The sequence below is a fragment of the Myxine glutinosa genome, chromosome 8 (assembly GCF_964187855.1).
Source record: "Myxine glutinosa chromosome 8, kmMyxGlut1.1, whole genome shotgun sequence".
NCBI classification, from domain to species: Eukaryota; Metazoa; Chordata; class Myxini; order Myxiniformes; family Myxinidae; genus Myxine; species Myxine glutinosa.
Genome location: NC_136268.1, coordinates 8,375,695 through 8,394,145, shown reverse-complemented (window position 1 = coordinate 8,394,145; position 18,451 = coordinate 8,375,695). Strand labels below are relative to the sequence as shown.

The 18,451-nt window shown below is 45.0% G+C and overlaps 1 protein-coding gene across 3 annotated transcripts in view; it reads right to left on the bottom strand.

Annotated features, from left to right (window-relative positions):
* Positions 1-395: 395 nt before the first annotated feature.
* CARS1 (cysteinyl-tRNA synthetase 1) overlaps positions 396-18,451 on the bottom strand; it is a 93,468-nt gene continuing 75,412 nt past the window's right edge. For 2 of the 3 annotated variants that reach the window (XM_068099190.2, XM_078782886.1), the window contains exons 19-22: positions 15,989-16,056; positions 14,904-14,963; positions 13,454-13,537; positions 396-847 (exon numbers count right to left, since the gene is read on the bottom strand). In XM_068099190.2, the coding sequence (XP_067955291.2) occupies positions 725-847; positions 13,454-13,537; positions 14,904-14,963; positions 15,989-16,056 (335 nt within the window). In that variant the 3' untranslated portion in view covers positions 396-724. Of the gene's footprint in view, positions 848-5,145; positions 5,339-13,453; positions 13,538-14,903; positions 14,964-15,988; positions 16,057-18,451 lie in introns of all 3 variants that reach the window. The other variant, XR_010981746.2, reaches the window with a different exon arrangement.

The window sequence follows — 18,451 nt, the reverse complement described above, 5'->3', positions numbered from 1 at the left end:
TGAATTGTTAGCTTGAGCAAACTCTTAAGTCGCCCTATTATTATAAACAGATGGAGTTGGTGCCAGAAAGTCTAGGCCCCAGATTCCAACGGTGAAAGATAAGAGGGTATGATTTCTATTTAAACGGAACACTGCAAGACTAGAGGAGAGAATTCCTTTTTCACGGAACGACGCGTCGTTTTCTGTCTGTATTTTGTGTAAAGTATAACTGTGGAACAGTGTTGGTTTACCTCTCCGTGATGATTGAATACAACGATTGGAACTCAGTTGAAGCCTCTTTAATTGTTATATTAAGAGGTCTCGCTGTGAAGTAGTCTGGAAGCCAGCTACAACAACCAGACACGACAAGAGATAGCAGATTGCATCAAACAAAAAACAATCCACGAAACAAAAAGGAGGATTTCATGATGGCTTTATTGACCCCATCAGCAAAACATAATTACATCCTTCCCACCAATCACCATGTGTCGCGTTACATAATAAAGGTCCCAAGAGTCGGCACAAGTGTCCTCTTTATGGTATGAATGATAAACAAGGTAACCGGTATTGAAGGAGCAACTCAGGCAAGTGCCAAAAGTGCCAGCGATTCCAAATGAGGAGCCGGATCCAATCTCACAGCTCAAGTACACCCGTCACCAGGGAGAAATGAACAGAATGATAAACGCAGTTTAACCGCTCCTTTATCAGTGATTCGTATAGAGACCAAAACAAACATGAGCACTGTTCAAGAGAGGGACAACTCCAAGTACTGTTTGTGCAGTTTTTCTTGAACCTCGTACAGTTTCCGCAATTTCTTGTTCTGTCCTTTGCTCAGCTCCTTGCCGTCCGCATCATGTGTTGGAAAACCCTGCGGGGGACATTTTCCTCGTTACACATTGGCCAAGCATTTGGGAAAACTCTGCATCAAATGCTTTTATTACTTGCAATATTGGGGATAATAAAACCACAGCCACTTGCCAATGATAGGTCAAGGGGTGGATCTTGTGGATTGAAAATCTTAAATTACGGAGATATGAACCACAGGAGTTATTTTGCCTTGTGTTGAGTGATGTCACTTTTATCTCCACGGTCAGTGGGGCAATTACCTGGAAATATACTCCACCCCCCAATGCGATACCAACCCATGGAGTTTGTCTGTGCTCTATCCTCCAAATAATACAATACAACAACAACAACAGGCATTTTAAGGCCATTTTCCCTGCAAGAGCGGGGGTTAGCCTTGCGTGCCCCGTGACAATCTTCTCCATTTTGCCCTATTTTCTGCATCTCCCCTTGTTAACCCCCTTGCCCGCATTTCTTCCACGACCATCTTTAGCCAAGTCTTTCTCGGTCTTCCCCGTCCTCTACTTCCTTCTACATTCATTTTCGTCACTCTTCTCAATCAGTCACTTTCATCCTTCCTCAACACATGAGCAAACCATCTCAAACTGTTTCTCTTCATAGCATCCATCACAGGCTCTATTCCCATCATCTTTCGCAATTCATCATTTGTCTTCCTCTCTCTCAACGATACTCCGCACATCCACTGAACCATTCGCATTTCCACCCTTTCCAGCCTTCGTTGCTGCTCTACGTTCATTACCCATGTCTCGCTCCCATAAATCATAACACTTCTCACACATGCAGCATACACCTTTCCCTTCAGCTTAAACGACAATCCCCTCCTCGTCAGCATGCCACTCAGTTCCCAAAACTTCTTCCATGCACATCTCATTCCAGCAACCGTTGCCGAGTCTGATCCACCTTCTCCATTCAGCATGTCTCCTAGGTACCAAAATGTTTTCACACCTTCCAGCTTCACGCCGTCTCCAAGATCCAACTCAACATTCCCTCCATCTGCAGCTCCCTCTGTGCACACCTCACACTTGAATGTAGCTGCCACACTGGTTAATGACCCTCTCAAACCACTAAATTTTTCATGAACCCACTCAGCGCACATTGCACATTGAATGGAATTCACTCTGACACCCTTCCTGCACACAGCACACGGCCACTTCCCAGTTCTTTCCACCTCACCACATGCTTTACCACTTGCCATCACCTTCGTTTTTCAGATATTCACCTTCAGACGTTTAGTCTCCATACATTCCTTCCACTTGTTCATCTTCTCCTTCAGTCCATCCATACTTTCTGCAATCAACACCAGATCATTTGCATACAACAACTCCCACGGTAAACCCTCCTTTACGTTCCGAGGCAGCACCTCCATCACAGCTACAAATAGTAGTGGACTTAGTACCGACCCCTGATGCACTCCCACCTTCACCTCAAACTCACCACTGTTCCCGTCCTTCGTCCTTACAGCTGTGCACGCTCTTTTGTACATTGCCATCACTACTCTGATCAACCATTCCTCCACTCCTAACTTCCTCAATGCCCATGTCACTACTTCACGTGGACCCCTATCGAATGCTTTCTCCAGATCAACAAACCCAAGAAACAACTTCTTCCTCTTCTCCATGTACTTCTCCTGCAACTGCCTCACAATAAAAAGTGCGTCTGTCGTTCCTCTTCCTGGCATCAATCCAAACTGCATTTCGTCGATCTTCACTTTCTTCCTTATCCTCCTCTCCAACTCCCTTTCCAATACCTTCATTCCATGCTCCAATAACTTTATCGCTCGATACGAGCCACGGTCCAGAGGGTCACCTTTCCCCTTGTATCGAGGGCCGAGGGTACTCAGTTCCCAATCCACTGGAATGCGGCCTTCTCTCAACACCATATTGCAGATCTCTGTCATTCTCTTTACACCCCAATTTCCCGCTGCCTTCAAAATATCTCCCACAACTCCCGTCGGCCCTCCCGCTTTTCCACTCTTCATTGCTTTTATCGCTTCCTCAACTTCCTTCTCGGTTATCTTCTCTGCCGGTCCTAAAACTGGGTTACTCTCTATGTTGCCATCCCATTCATTCTCTGCATTCAACAGTATTTCCATATATCTCTTCCATCTTCCTTTAATTCCATCTTGGTCCACAACGATTTGTCCCACTTCATCCTTCAAGCAACTCACCCCCATCATATCACACCTCTCTTTCGCTATCTGCTTTGCAATCCTGAATACCGCTCTCTGACCGTCTTCCAAATCCAAGCGTTCTCCGAACATTTTCCTACATGCCTCCTGCGCCTTTGCTACCTCTTTCTTTGCAACATTTTTGGCTGCCTTATAACTTTCATGCTCTGCCTTTTATGCCCCCATACCCTTCGCCTTCTGTCACTCCTTGAGCTTCTTCCTCTTCTCGTCAATCTGCTTTCCAACTTCATCATCCCACCACCATGTTTCCGAGGTCCTTTTGTCCATCCACATACCTCACCAACGGCTCCCAACAGACTATCTTTCATTGACATCCAACCACTTTCAAGCTCAAACACATCATCCTCTTCCATACTCAGCCTTTCTTTTAATGCCTCCCTCACTGTCACCTCTTTCAGCCTCCACACCTTCATTCTCGGTTGGTACTTCACCCGCCGAGCTCTCCTCGCACCTTTCACCCTTATGTCACAGACAACCAAGTGGTGCTGTGAAACAGCCTCCTCCCCCGGGATCACCTTTGTGTCCCGGAGGTGCCCCCTATCTCGCCTACGCACCAGCAGGTAGTCAACGGTTGTCGTCGACCCACCTGACGTGTATGTAACAAGCTTATTATCCTCTTTCTGGAACTGAGTATTACAAATCAACAAATCAGCTCCATCAGCAAACTCCAAAATCCTTTCACCTTCTCCATTTCTCACACCATATCTGTAACCCCCATTAACTCCCTCAAAACCGTCCATACTCCTTCCCACATGTCCATTTAGGTCTCCTCCTAGCACAACAACTTCCTTATCTTTCACGTTTTCCATCAGCTTCTCTATTGCACACCAGAACTTGTCCTTCTCTTCATCGCTCCGACCAACCTGCGGAGCATATCCCGAGATGACGTTCACCAAGAGCTTTCCAATCATCATTTTCACCATCATCAACCTTTCACTCACTCTAGTCACACTCACCACACTGTCTACAAACTCCTCAGAAAACAGGACACCAACACCATTCATGCCTTCTGGGCACCCTTGCCACACAAACTTGTATTTCTGTCCCTGCCTACCCTTAACCATTCTCACACCACTTCCCTTCCATCTCGTCTCCTGCACACAACATATGTCCACTCTTCTTCTGACCAATACTTCCACCACTTCTCCTGATCTCCCTGTCATTGTCCCTACATTCCATGTCCCAAACCTCAGAAACCGATCTCCACGCCGGGCATCAGACGACGTTTCGTCGTCATAAATGGAGTGATTTCCACCCTTGCCTCGATCGGGTTCCCCACCTTGAGTTTTGACGAGAGGGAGTGGGGTCCCCCACAGGTTACTTCGGGCTGTACCCTGCCCATATGTAGTTGTAATTGTCATGGTTCTCTTTTTGAGGCAATGTTTTTATGGCCGGATGCCCTTCCTGACGCCAACCCTTTTAGTCGCCTCTTACGACACACAGGGATACGGTGTACCTATTCTAAACCGGGGTACACACCGGGTCCAAATAGCACAATAGATATAATAAAAACCATTTTGATGTAAAAATGATAGCTACAGCAATGACTCCACCTACTTCTCATTCAAAGCACCTCAATATACCAGAGATCGAAAATATAGGTTTTTACATGAAGGAATAACAAAAATATACAATATCGAGTCACGTGTAGCTTAAAAGAAAAATTAGAAAGAACGTTTTTTCCCCTTATATAGTACAGTACTTACTATACCAATCTGATAATGACATTGGCCCGGGTGCATAAAATTCCCTCACTGTTAAGGAAAGATTCCCCTTAAAGTACACGTTGATTCCTTCGTGAAGGATTTCCTTAAGGGCTGTTGCACAAACAACCTGTAGGAAATTCTCAAGTAAGGATTTCCTTTAGGTTGAGAATATCCTCAGGAGCTGTTGATCTGCTCGGCAACCAATCAGATTTGAGGTAGAAAGAGGTGTCTGAAAGCAAGACGGCAGCGAAGTGACGCTTGTGACGATTTTAAATGACACTTATTATATTCCTACATACACGCTTATCATGGGGAGCGCATGCTTCCGGATGAAGGAGGAATAAAATGATTCTAATATAAAGTTCATTTGATTCTCGTTGAGCATTTTATTGTAAACGAGCGAGGTACCTGTTCTACGCAGAGGTGGGGAGCCAAAATCAAACAAACATTGCCGAAACGGCGAGTGCTGAATGATGAACCAATAAATTCCACATTCCTGTGCCACCTTCAGGCGAACGTCAGGCATTGACAGCGGGTTCGAGAAGGACTTTCACAAAAAATGTACGCAGTCTGAATGCTGCTGCATCCAGCAATGGAGAAACTGCAAATGGGGAATCCGCAAATGTCACGGAGGGGACCCTTACGTCATTTCCTCATTCTGCTTTAAACTCAATATCTCTATATTTTTATTCCAAACAGCATCATTCATCATTCCAATCACAAATTAATACCTTAGTATTAATATATGAAAATATAATGTTAAATCGCGATTGTGTTGAGATATTATCAAATCAACGATTCGTCGTCATCTTGTTCACTTCTGGATACGCAGCATCTCCGTCGATGGTATTTCAAATTTATAATTTTATTGAGGAATTTAAGACACCTCCTACCTACCTTACAACATCCGCTGGGACCCCAAAATGCTCCACAGAAGGTTTGGTGGGGCTAGCCCCAAAACTGAGGGAGTAGTTTTGGGACAGACAGGCCGACAGACACTCCTGTTTTATTTATAGATGCGTTAATGTGTGCAGTAAATGTTTGGAAACTTTCTGAGAATACGTCTTGCGCAGCGATAATCGTCCTCTTCATGACCAATTTCCATGAAGAGCATCATTTGGAAACTCAAAGGTTGGTTTGAATGGGGCAGAGGGGGAGGGGATGCTCCCTTAAGTTTAAGGAAGGTTTTAAGGGAAAACTTAAGGACTATTCAAATAAGAAACGATCCTCAAATTAAGGACGTCCTTAAGGGGAAACTTGAGGAAATATTTAAGTAAATCCTCAAATCTTTTCTAAATGCGATTGTATAATTCCATTATATAATGTGAGCCGTGGTGTTGTCCGTGTGTTTGTTTGTCTCCTGTTTACGGCAGCCGCTTCCCTCGCTGGGTTTGAAAAGCTGCGCATGCAGGGAAAACTCAACTTTCACTTTTGAAATGATGGGAGAACAGGCATGAATAATGTTGATTGAAGTAGACTTAATACAGATCTTATTGGAGTTAACACAATTTAAAATAGATAGATTTTTCCCTCTTTTGAGACAAATCCAACCTCCGCCACTCGACGTTGCACCACCATTTCGCGCTGAGCGGTATAAGTAGATCATAACTTTGGCTCTGAGTGAAACCAAGAGTGCAACACAATTAACCTTTTTAAAATAATACCTCTTTTTCATGAAATAATTAAATTGATAAATTAACTTACACTTTTCCCCGTCACAGGGGATGGTTACTTTCACTTGTAATATGCCATATCAATGCAAGTAAGTTGTTTATTTTTACACATATGCACAATTAATAAAACAATTAATTAAATATAACAAGGACAAAAGGTACACAATCGTAAAGGTAAAATGAAACTCAAAGTCATGAATATATACAATAATCATACTATATATACTCTCCGCTATGAAGCCTGGTGTTGGCTTAGCGGTTAGGGTGCAGCTTAGGATCCTAGGATCCTGGGTTCGAACCCCGGTCGATCGCTGAATTAACGCCAGGGGGGTTGACTCAGCCTGTCATCCTTCCGAGGTCGGCAAATTGAGTACCAGTTCACTGGTAATTCCCTGTTTGTCGTAAAAAGGTGACAAAAAGGGTTGGCGGCAGGAAGGGCATCCGGCCGTAAAACATTGCTTCAAAAAAGGGGACCGAAAAACAAGAACAACCACGGTCCCCGAAAAAGGCCAACCCCCGCTTGCGGGGGAAAATTGCCTCTAAAGGTGTTTTTTTTTTTTTTTTCTGTGTCAGAGGCTTACACCTCATCTGTGTCCCATAAATGTAATCGCATCAACAACAATCACGTGTTCGGTGTTCGGTTTTTTTTTAATGGCAGAGAGTATATCTAATTTGAGAAGTGTAGGTATGTGCGTGTGTTTGAGGGTGTGCACGTGCATTTGAGTGTGTTTTTGTGTGTGGGTGCATTTGAGTGTGCGTACATGTGTTTGAGGGTGCATACGTTTGAGTGTGGATGTGTTTGTGTTTAAATCAGGGCGCGTTTTGTGTTTAAATCAGGGCGCGTGTGTTTGAGGGTGCGCACTTGTGTTTGAGTGCGCGTGTTTGACGGTGTGCATGTGCGTTTGAGTGTGGATGCATTTCAGGGCACCTGTATTTGTGGGTGTGCATGTGCATTTGAGTGTGTTTTTGTGTGGGTGCATTTGAGTGTGTGTACATGTGTTTGAGGGTGCATACGTTTGAGTGTGGATGCATTTCAGGACGCGTGTGTTTGAGGGTGCGCACGTGTGTTTGAGTGCGCGTGTTTGACGGTGCGCATGTGCGTTTGAGTGTGTGTGCATTTGAGCGCACATCTGTGCGTTTGACTTGTATGAATTGCTGACCGCTGGGCAGAATTAGTTGAAAACTGCTGGTTGACTCGTGGTGTTGGTTTTAGGCAGTAAAAAAAACATAGTTCCGTGAGTATGGGGTAGGGGAAACACTGCAGTTCTCTCTATTTAAATGTGTATATGGTAAAGCACTGCCTGATGGGAGCCGGTATTGCAAGTCATAATACTGTCACGCGGATCCCTCCGGTTAATACCAGGGACCGCGGATGACCAGAACGGCTTTAATGGAGGCGACGACCAAACACGGATTTTGCTTTTGCTATCAACCGCACGGGAGAAGAAGGGAAGCGGAAAATGAGGCAAAAGCGCTTACCTTCAGCGAACTGACGGCAGCTTCGATCCTGCAGGGAATTAATGAACTCACGAACGACAACCCAAGACAACCCAATTCAATGCACAAAAAGAAACACGTTTATTCCGGAACCCGAGACAATGAAATGCGACGATGAATAAATAGTCCTAAGTTTGGATCCCACACACCTCATTTCAGATACGAGACAGGGGAAAATGAATTAATAAAATAAATCGTCATGTACTTGTAAATGTGGGGTGTGAGTGTAGCCTTATCTTGTCTGTCGGTTGCAGTGTATCGTCCAACACAGCTCCAAACTCCGGCGCGGAGGAAACCCTACGTCCGCCTCGCATGCTTCGCTAGGCCAAAGCCCTCGCCGTTTGCACACGAGGTCCCGCCCGTTCCCAGCACCGAGCCTCGCTCCCGCACAATCACCACGAAGGACCGAGCACCGCTCCAAGCACCAAGCAGATGGTGAACCAACGACCACCAGCGCAGAGACCAAAAAGAAGTGTAAGAGCTTCAAGCACACAGAGATATCGTGCAGCACCAAGAGACCAGGGAAGGTGCAGCGCAAGAGGGAAAATGTCGTCCGGCCCGCCCATTTATAACCTGGCCTGTGACGTCGGTCTTGGCGTGCCCCCCCAATCAGCGCCTATCAGCGCCTTCCACCGAACCTTCCAGCGCCTTCCTCCAATCACACGTTCCCTGTGGCATGGTCACAGCTCGTGTCACGGGATGTTGCTAGGCCTAGCTGGTGGTGTAGCTGACGGCGGCCATCCGGCGGTGCCCCAAACTGGCTTCCTGCCTGTTTTCCAGTCATTGTAAGGGAAGATAATTTAATTACTATGTGCACTAAAGGGCCTATTTAAGTGTTTATATGGGTATGCATTGTCATAAGGGACAAAGGTTTGATTACCAGGTGTGCCACACAAGGGCTGTTATCTCTAATCCCTACAACTACCTAGCACAAGAACATCCTGGTATGTTCACAGGTATACTCCTTAACCGACAAACCGGACTACACAAAGAACTTATTACAGGGCAGATTGCTTATCGCGACAGACGAAGCATGTTACCTATTCAGATCTACCTGACTCTAGATATTGCTCTACCCTCCCGACATAACAATACAATACGCCAAAATGAAGGGGGAATTAAGCATGGGGTAAGGTAATATCAATATGTTTAATCACACTCCAATTGTAATGGTGTCAATGTTCGAGCAATATCAATAAGTTGAAACAATTAGACAATTAGACAAAAAGACAATTTTGCATTCTTGCAAGTCAGGTATGGAATATATTGTTATAGGTTGTAAAAAGATTCGCAGTACAGACACAAAATTAATGATATCATGATGAAAATGTAAGTCTCACCAACGATGTTCAAGAATCTTTGTTATCGCTTTAAACTATTGTTTGTGCTGTGCAGTATTTTTGCTTTTTTCCATGCAAAGTCTGCTGTACATTTCTGGTTAGGTCAGTCTTTTGGGACCACCACTGGTAACATGTAACCCAGTGCTACCTGCCGCATGGTAGTGTTGTCACGACTAAACCGACACCCCTCACTGTCTTTGCTAGTGGGGAGGGTGACTGTGACACCCTGCCAGGACCAAAACAACACCTAACAAAGGGCGGATGAGTTCCCGTAGGGAGCCAATGGCCATCCAGTCAGTAAGGAGATGGTGTCTCCTAAAAAAGACCCATCCGGTTTGGACCGGTTTAAGTCATACCAAAGACTTTTAAAATGGTGCGTGCTGCTTCCTTGCTTGAAAAAGGTAGAGCATGGACAATCCTCATCGGTTTGCATCCACGGGGAGGAGGAAATGCCCCTCTGATTACGGTGGGAAAAGCAGCGACATTGTTATGACATAGCTGGTACCCAGAGTATCCCGGGAAGTGACGGCACTTCCTCCAAGCTCAATGGGTGTTAAGTGTTTGTTGTGTGTGTGTGTGTGTGTGTGTGTGTGTGTGTGTGTGTGTGTGTGTGTGTGTGTGTGTGTGTGTGTGTGTGTGTGTGTGTGTGTGTGTGTGTGTGTGTGTGTGTGTGTGTGTGTGTGTGTGTGTGTGTGTGTGTGTGTGTGTGTGTGTGTGTGTGTGTGTGTGTGTGTGTGTGTGTGAGAGAGAGAGAGAGAGAGAGAGAGAGAGAGAGAGAGAGAGAGAGAGAGAGAGAGAGAGAGAGAGAGAGAGAGAGTGAGAGAGCTCTACTACGAGTATTAGCCCAAGTATAAAATAAAAATAAAAAAGTCGAGGCTTGTGGAAGAGCTATAGCATTGAATGGATCGTGACGCAACAGAACAAAAGGAATCACTGAGCAAGGGGTGTGGACCAACAACAACAACAACAACACTTTGAAAGGACAAAACAGAGGGAGACTTGAACCTCTGAGGGATGTGGGGAGGAAAGTCGTTAATACAGCAAGAAAGTCCTTAAATACGGCAAGTGGGGAGAAAAGTCCTTAAATACGGCAAGTGGGGAGAAAAGTCCTGAAGGACAGTGAGTGAGGAGGAAAGTCCTTAAATACAGCAAGTGGGGAGGAAAGTCCTTAAATACAGCAAGTGGGGAGGAAAGTCCTTAAATACAGCAAGTGGGGAGGAAAGTCCTTAAATACAGCAAGTGGGGAGGAAAGTCCTTAAATACAGCAAGTGGGGAGGAAAGTCCTTAAATACAGCAAGTGGGGAGGAAAGTCCTTAAATACAGTGAGTGAGGAGGAAAGTCCTTAAATACAGCAAGGAGGGAGGAAAGTCCTTAAATACAGCAAGTGGGGAGGAAAGTCCTTAAATACAGCAAGTGGGGAGGAAAGTCCTTAAATACAGCAAGTGGGGAGAAAAGTCCTTAAAGACAGTGAGTGAGGAGGAAAGTCCTTAAAGACAGAAAGTGGGGAAGAAAGTCCTTAAATACGGCAAGTGGGGAGGAAAGTCCTGAAAGACAGTGAGTGAGGAGGAAAGTCCTTAAATACAGCAAGTGGGGAGGAAAGTCCTTAAAGACAGTGAGTGAGGAGGAAAGTCCTTAAATACAGCAAGTGAGGAGGAAAATCCTTAAAGACAGTGAGTGAGGAGGAAAGTCCGTAAATACAGCAAGTGGGGAGAAAAGTCCTTAAAGACAGTGAGTGAGGAGGAAAGTCCTTAAATACAGCAAGTGAGGAGGAAAATCCTTAAAGACAGTGAGTGAGGAGGAAAGTCCGTAAATACAGCAAGTGGGGAGAAAAGTCCTTAAAGACAGTGAGTGAGGAGGAAAGTCCTTAAATACAGCAAGTGGGGAGGAAAGTCCTTAAATACAGCAAGTGGGGAGAAAAGTCCTTAAAGACAGTGAGTGAGGAGGAAAGTCCTTAAATACAGCAAGTGGGTAAGAAAGTCCTTAAAGCTTGTGAGTGAGGAGGAAAGTCCCTAAATACAGCAAGTGGGGAGAAAAGTCCGTAAAGACAGTGAGTGAGGAGGAAAGTCCTTAAATACAGCAAGTGGGGAGGAAAGTCCTTAAAGACAATGAGTGAGGAGGAAAGTCCTTAAATACAGCAGGTGGGGAGCAAAGTCCTTAAATACAGTGAGTGAGGAGGAAAGTCCTTAAATACAGCAAGTGGGGAGGAAAGTCCTTAAAGACAGTGAGTGAGGAGGAGAGTCCCTAAATACAGCAAGTGGGGAGAAAAGTCCTTAAAGACAGTGAGTGAGGAGGAAAGTCCTTAAATACAGCAAGTGGGGAAGAAAATCCTTAAAGACAGTGAGTGAGGAGGAAAGTCCTTAAATACAGCAAGTGTGGAGGAAAGTCCTTAAATACAGCAAGTGGGGAGGAAAGTCCTTAAAGACGGTGAGTGAGGAGGAAAGTTCTTAAATACAGCAAGTGGGGAGGAAAGTTCCTAAAGACAGTGAGTGAGGAGGAAAGTCCTTAAATACAGCAAGTGTGGAGGAAAGTCCTTAAATACAGCAAGTGGGGAGGTAAATCCTTAAATATGGCGAGTGGGAAGGAAAGTTCTTAAATGCAGCAAGTCGGGAGGAAAGTCCTTAAAGACGGTGAGTGAGGAGGAAAGTCCTTAAAGACAGAAAGTGGGGAAGAAAGTCCTTAAATACGGCAAGTGGGGAGAAAAGTCCTGAAAGACAGTGAGTGAGAAGGAAAGTCCTTAAATACAGCAAGTGGGGAGGAAAGTCCTTAAAGACAGTGAGTGAGGAGGAAAGTCCTTAAATACAGCAAGTGGGGAGCAAAGTCCCTAAATACAGCAAGTGAGGAGGAAAGTCCTTAAATACAGCAAGTGGGGAGGAAAATCCTTAAATATGGCGAGTGGGAAGGAAAGTTCTTAAATGCAGCAAGTCGGGAGGAAAGTCCTTAAAGACGGTGAGTGAGGAGGAAAGTTCTTAAATATGGCAAGTGGGGAGGAAAATCCTTAAATATGGCGAGTGGGAAGGAAAGTTCTTAAATGCAGCAAGTCGGGAGGAAAGTCCTTAAAGACGGTGAGTGAGGAGGAAAGTTCTTAAATATGGCAAGTGGGGAGGAAAATCCTTAAATATGGCGAGTGGGAAGGAAAGTGCTTAAATACAGCAAGTGAGGAGGAAAGTTCTTAAATACAGCAAGTGGGGAGGAAAATCCTTAAATATGGCGAGTGGGAAGGAAAGTTCTTAAATGCAGCAAGTCGGGAGGAAAGTCCTTAAAGACGGTGAGTGAGGAGGAAAGTTCTTAAATATGGCAAGTGGGGAGGAAAATCCTTAAATATGGCGAGTGGGAAGGAAAGTTCTTAAATGCAGCAAGTCGGGAGGAAAGTCCTTAAAGACGGTGAGTGAGGAGGAAAGTTCTTAAATATGGCAAGTGGGGAGGAAAATCCTTAAATATGGTGAGTGGGAAGGAAAGTGCTTAAATACAGCAAGTGTGGAGGAAAATCCTTAAATATGGCAAGTGTGGAGGAAATTTCTTAAATGCAGCAAGTGGGGAGGAAAGTCCTTGTATTTTAGTCTTTTCCAACACGGGTTTTGCACTCCACTGTACATTCAGGTCAGTAATGACGACATGCACATCGAGTACTGCATGGTTCATCCAAATCGGTTTTACAGGTGCAATGGATCATGTTTAGCAAGGTGAGCAGTGCTAGACTCGTATCAGTTGTAACTGGTTGCAGTTGTTCATCAACTCTCTTCAAACCCCATAGTGCAGCTTCATGTTCGATACCCTCAAACTGTTCCACGAGAGGTCAATGGAAATGCACATTTTTATTTATTATTTATATAATGTTCACAGCGAGACGTATGGATCGAGTTGTAGGATTTTCCACCAGTAGTTTTGGGCCCAGCATCAATCAGCTGTTCAACGCTAACACTCACATTAACAAACATGCACACCTTCATTTACTTTGCAAGAATTCCCACAAACTTCAAAAAGAGCGTGAAACAAAGTCAATATTTGTGCAGCTAATCAGATTGTGGTCATCAGGTTTATGGCATCACATTCTCTCAATTCAAGGTTACTTTCACGAGATTAAAAAGCTTCAATGGAATGGTAAGGTGTCACACAACTCAGAGACAACCTCCTGGCCCCATGATGGCTTGGGCCGCACCAATAGTGAAACTACCAAACCACAAAAACCGACAAAGAAATGGCACTTACGTGCTCATCAAACCTGGAGAACCTATCTGAATCCGACAAAAACATCTCTTGTGGTGGAATTTTCATCTTGGCTAGCTTGGCTGCCTGCGGGAAAAAAAGCAAGAGAATGAGGGGTCCTTGATTTATTACATACTAGGACGTGCCCGTACGTGGGTGCCCGTACGTGCGTGCAAAAAAGCATGCGTGCAAACAACAACAACAAAAAAAAAACTTTGAAACCACGTGGCAGTAACGACCACAGAACCCCCCCCCCTCTATTTACATGAAATGGTTTGGTCCATTCGCAACGACCACAGAACCCCCCCCCCCCCCCCCCCCCTCTATTTACATGAAATGGTTTGGTCCAAAGCGAACGGCTTGCGGAGTTTGGTAAAGAAATCGCCATAGCTCGGTAACTACTTCTCCGATTAATATGAAACCTTGAAAAGGCACATCCTCGGGTCCCCAGCAATATACCTGGCAAGTTTCAAGTATATCGGACCGGTAGTTGTCGAGAAACAGCGGTCACAGACAAACACACAGACATACACACATACACACACACAGAGATTACTGGAATTATAGATAGACTAGGGCATGCCCGTACTATATATATATCTAAAATTATATCCCCCCCCTCTATTTACATGAAATGGTTTGGTCCAAAGCGAACGGCTTGCGAGTACGGTGACAATCCCCCCCCTCTATTTACATGAAATGGTTTGGTCCAAAGCGAACGGCTTGCGGAGTTTGGTAAAGAAATCGCCATAGCATGCACAAAGGCGCAGGAAAGCGAAAGAATCGCAAATTAGTTTTAATTAGTTTTAAAACATAGTTTAACGCCAACATAGTTTGCCAACGTGAAATAAATGAATACGCTCTCAAATGTGCCGTCCGAGGCAGAGTCTGTTCGGCACGTTCGGCACACGTGATAGCTCGCTGCTCTCTGATTGGTTGAATCGTTTTTTGGACATAGCTCGGTAACTACTTGTCCGATTAATATGAAACCTTGAAAAGGCACATCCTCGGGTCCCCAGCAATATACCTGGCAAGTTTCAAGTATATCGGACCGGTAGTTGTCGAGAAACAGCGGTCACAGACAAACACACAGACATACACACATACACACACACAGAGATTACTGGCATTATAGATAGATGCACAGGGGGAAGGGGGACGGTAGATAGGGGGCTAAATATAGAATGTTGATGTTGATATAAAGAGGAGGAGGATGATAGGTGAGACAAGGGAGGGAAGGAGGGTGCAAGAGGAGTAGGAGAGAAAAGGAAAAGTAGTTTGAGAAGCGATAGGACATGAATTTGTACGGGAAGTAAAGGGAGGGTCAAATATGGAGTCGGGTGGGAGTGCGCGAGTGGCAGCACCAAACATTGTAATACTTGCATATGTAATAACTAGACGGTCCCAAGTCAAACAATCAAGATGCGTAGTTGTGATATCAATGCAGCATTACTTCTTGTTCTTGCTGGCGCCTTGCTGCTTCTTCCCGTTTTTGTTGTTTCTCCTCTTCCAGCTGTGTAAAGCAAGGTGGGATACCACGGTATAACTTCAGTACCGATTGGAAGTACGAGTACTTTACAATATAAACAAGAATGCAAAACCTTCATACACCAACGTAGATAAACCACACAAATAAAGGGTATTTGGCCTTGTTCTTCTTTAGTAAGCAGCACGTGGCTGCAGTTTGCCATTATATGCTGGGAGTACAGGTGAGTCACGGATGCAGTGCCCCCTGTAGGTTAAAACAAACTTGGGAATTCTGTGACAGCTCGCATTCTTGTTGGGAAGGACAACATGGGATATGAAATGTGCACTAACTCGTGCCGGCAGATGGGACACCCATTTAATGTCTATCTAATAGAATCAGCATTGACGTCTCGGCCTGCGAGTGGTTCGATGGATGTGCGGAGTATCGTTGAGAGAGAGGAAGACAAATGATGAATTGCGAAAGATGACGGGAATATTGCCTGTGATTGATGCTGTGAAGAGGAACAGGTTGAGATGGTTTGGTCATGTGTTGAGGAAGGATGAAAGTGACTGGTTGAGAAGAGTGATGGAAATTGATGTAGAAGGAAGTAGAGGACGGGGAAGACCGAGAAAGACTTGGCTAAAGATGGTGGAAGAAGAAATGCGGGCAAGGGGGTCAACAAGGAGAGATGCAGAAAATAGGGCAAAATGGAGAAGATTGTCATGGGGACCGCAAGGCTAACCCCCGCTCTGGCAGGGAAAATGGCCTTAAAATGCATGTTGTTGTTGTTGTTGTTGTATTGACGTCTCGGCCTGCATGCGAAACACCAGGATGACAGTTTATAGAGTCGGCCGAGATTCAAACCCAATCAAAACTGCTCAGATGTGAGGATGCGTACCTCTAGGCTATTGTGCTATTCTATTCTATTCTAGGCTATTCTTACAGCTCTTGATAATAAGAATATTACTGCGTATCAAGGGTGATGGTGTTGAGGAGCAGGCAGGGTCAAATATCAGGGAGGAATATGATCATTCGTGGGAAGGCAACAGTCACTTGCGCAATTGCCCAACCTTTTTCTTCTCTTCTCTTTCCTTCAACAACACCTCCCTCTCTACCAGTTTCACCACAGTGGCCTCACCTGCATCACGTACAGATCACTCTGCGTTTGAACTGATAATGGAAAAAAAACATTCAAATTATTGTGCAAAGAACAATCGCCAAAATGTAATGATCGCCATTCACTGCGTCACAAAATGTAATGATCGCCATTAGCTCAACGTCACAAAATGTTATGATCGCCATGAGCAATACGTCACAAAATGTAATGATCGCCATTAGCACTACATTACAAAATGTAATGATCGCCATTACTAATGGCAATCATTACATTTTGTGACGTAGTGCTAATGGCGATCATTACATTTTGTGACGTTGTGCACTAAGTCACAAAATGTTATGATCACCATGAGCACAACATCACAAAATGTAATGATCGCTGTAATGAAATTGTACCTAAGTTGAACCCAGGTGTTATGCTCTCTCCAACCACTGAGAGGCGCTATAAGAACTCGGACGACCATCGCTCCGGATCATTCCTGTGACATATAATCTGTGACAGCGTAGACTCGAATGGTGCGTATATTTAGATGATCCAGGCTTGCTTGCACCGATTGTTAATTGCTGGACTTCTCCTTGATTATATAATCCTGATATATTGCATGATCGTATTTTTACAGGTGTTGCCAGAGATCGAATTTGCATTAAACCTATTGTTGCGGAGATGAGGACTGTATTTTTTTGATTGTGTGCTGTATTATTATTATTATTGTTTATTCTGCGCCCCCCTACCTCCGGAGCTGTGTAAAGGTGAAAGGGCATCCCATTAATTAGTCCACAAGCATACACGTCAGCCAAATAATAGAATATCCCTGTTTGATAGTTATCTCTTATTCTGTGTTTTAGAGTAAGGCTGTGTCTCCCATTAATTGAAGTACTCCATTGCACCAGTGAAAGAGAATAGATCCCCTTTCATTCCCATCCCCAAAATCTCCATTTCCTATCACATCCCCTTTCGTCATTGCCAAGCCTCGATTCCCAATTACCTCCCCTCCAAAACCACCATTGAACCTGTGCTCGGCTCGGAGAAGAAAGGCGTGCCCGCCCGTCGTCATCAAGGGCGGAGCCAGAGGGTCGTGCGACCAACCAGGGCCGAGGTGAGCACCCCGATGGGCGTGTCCAAAAGGCCGGCGGCTTAATCGCCGGAGGCGCTATAAAAGGCGCGCACGCACGAAGCGAGTGAGTTGGTCGGGAGTGAGTCGTCAGAGTCAGTCAGTGGAGTCGGTGGTCAGTGGTTGCGTTGGTTGTGGTGAGGAGTCGGTGGTAAAGAGTGAGTGGACCAAGAAAGAGTTGAGGGTTGGACCAGACGAGTCGGACAAGGCCTGGCAAAGCACGCGACGTCCACAGCAGCCACAACAGCAGCTTGGGGGCCTGAACGGCGGTTTGGAGCAGGGCCGTGAAGGAACGGCGGCTGCTAAACGCGCCGGTTGTGCTGCAGGACCCCCTTGGACCCTCCTCTCCCTCCAGCCATCCACCTCCTGCCTTTCCACCCTTCTTGTGTACGTGAGTTTGTTTTGTTTGTTCTGTCCCTGGGTTAATTAAGTCTGTATAAGCTAGTATTTGCACTGTGTCACCTGCGTCTTATGTGTTGTAAATAAACTTGATTGCTCCTTTTTGCTTGTGTGTGTGTACAATAAATCCAATTACTCTTCTGTCCGTCTTCTCGTTTTATTCCTTTTCCTCTTTGCATTCGGTCGTTTTAGAGTTTTCCAGATTGGGCAGCTGCGGTGCGATACGGCCAAAGTTCCGGGTGAATCGGGTGAGTCAGGGATCCTGTAACGGTCGCGGTTGGACCATCCGCTCGGCCCATCATAACATCTAAACCGCGATCAGTAACACCATCATTGGGACAATGTTGTGGATTTGACTTTTTACAACAATCGCCATTAGCTAATGGCAATCGCCACTACGTCACAAAATGTTACGATAGTCATTGGCACCACCGTCAATTCATCTGAAAAACCGTCAATTTTCATCCGATCGACTTGAAAATAGAACAGCATTTGCACATTGAGTAACTAAATTGGGAAACCAACTATTTTTGAGGTCAAAAGGTCAAAGGTCAAATTTGACTAGGTCAAATTCTTAAAATCATAAATTTTCATCAAAAATTGTCACTTTTCATCCTATTAACCCGAACTTTGATCAAGATCGTCAATTTTGATCTTGATGAAATGGACAATTTGCTGGATCAATTGCAACCTTTTTTTTTTTTCGGGGGAGGAAGGGGGGGGGGGCGGTATTTGGAATAGATTCCGGCAAGTATGTTGGTTGGTTGGTTTGTTACTTGCCGGAAAAGATTCCACCCTGTATGTTGGTTGGTTGGTTGGTTGGTTGGTTGGTTTGTCTGTCTGTCTGTTTGTGTGCAGTACTACGTCTACATCATTGCACATAGCATCACCATACTTTACACACAT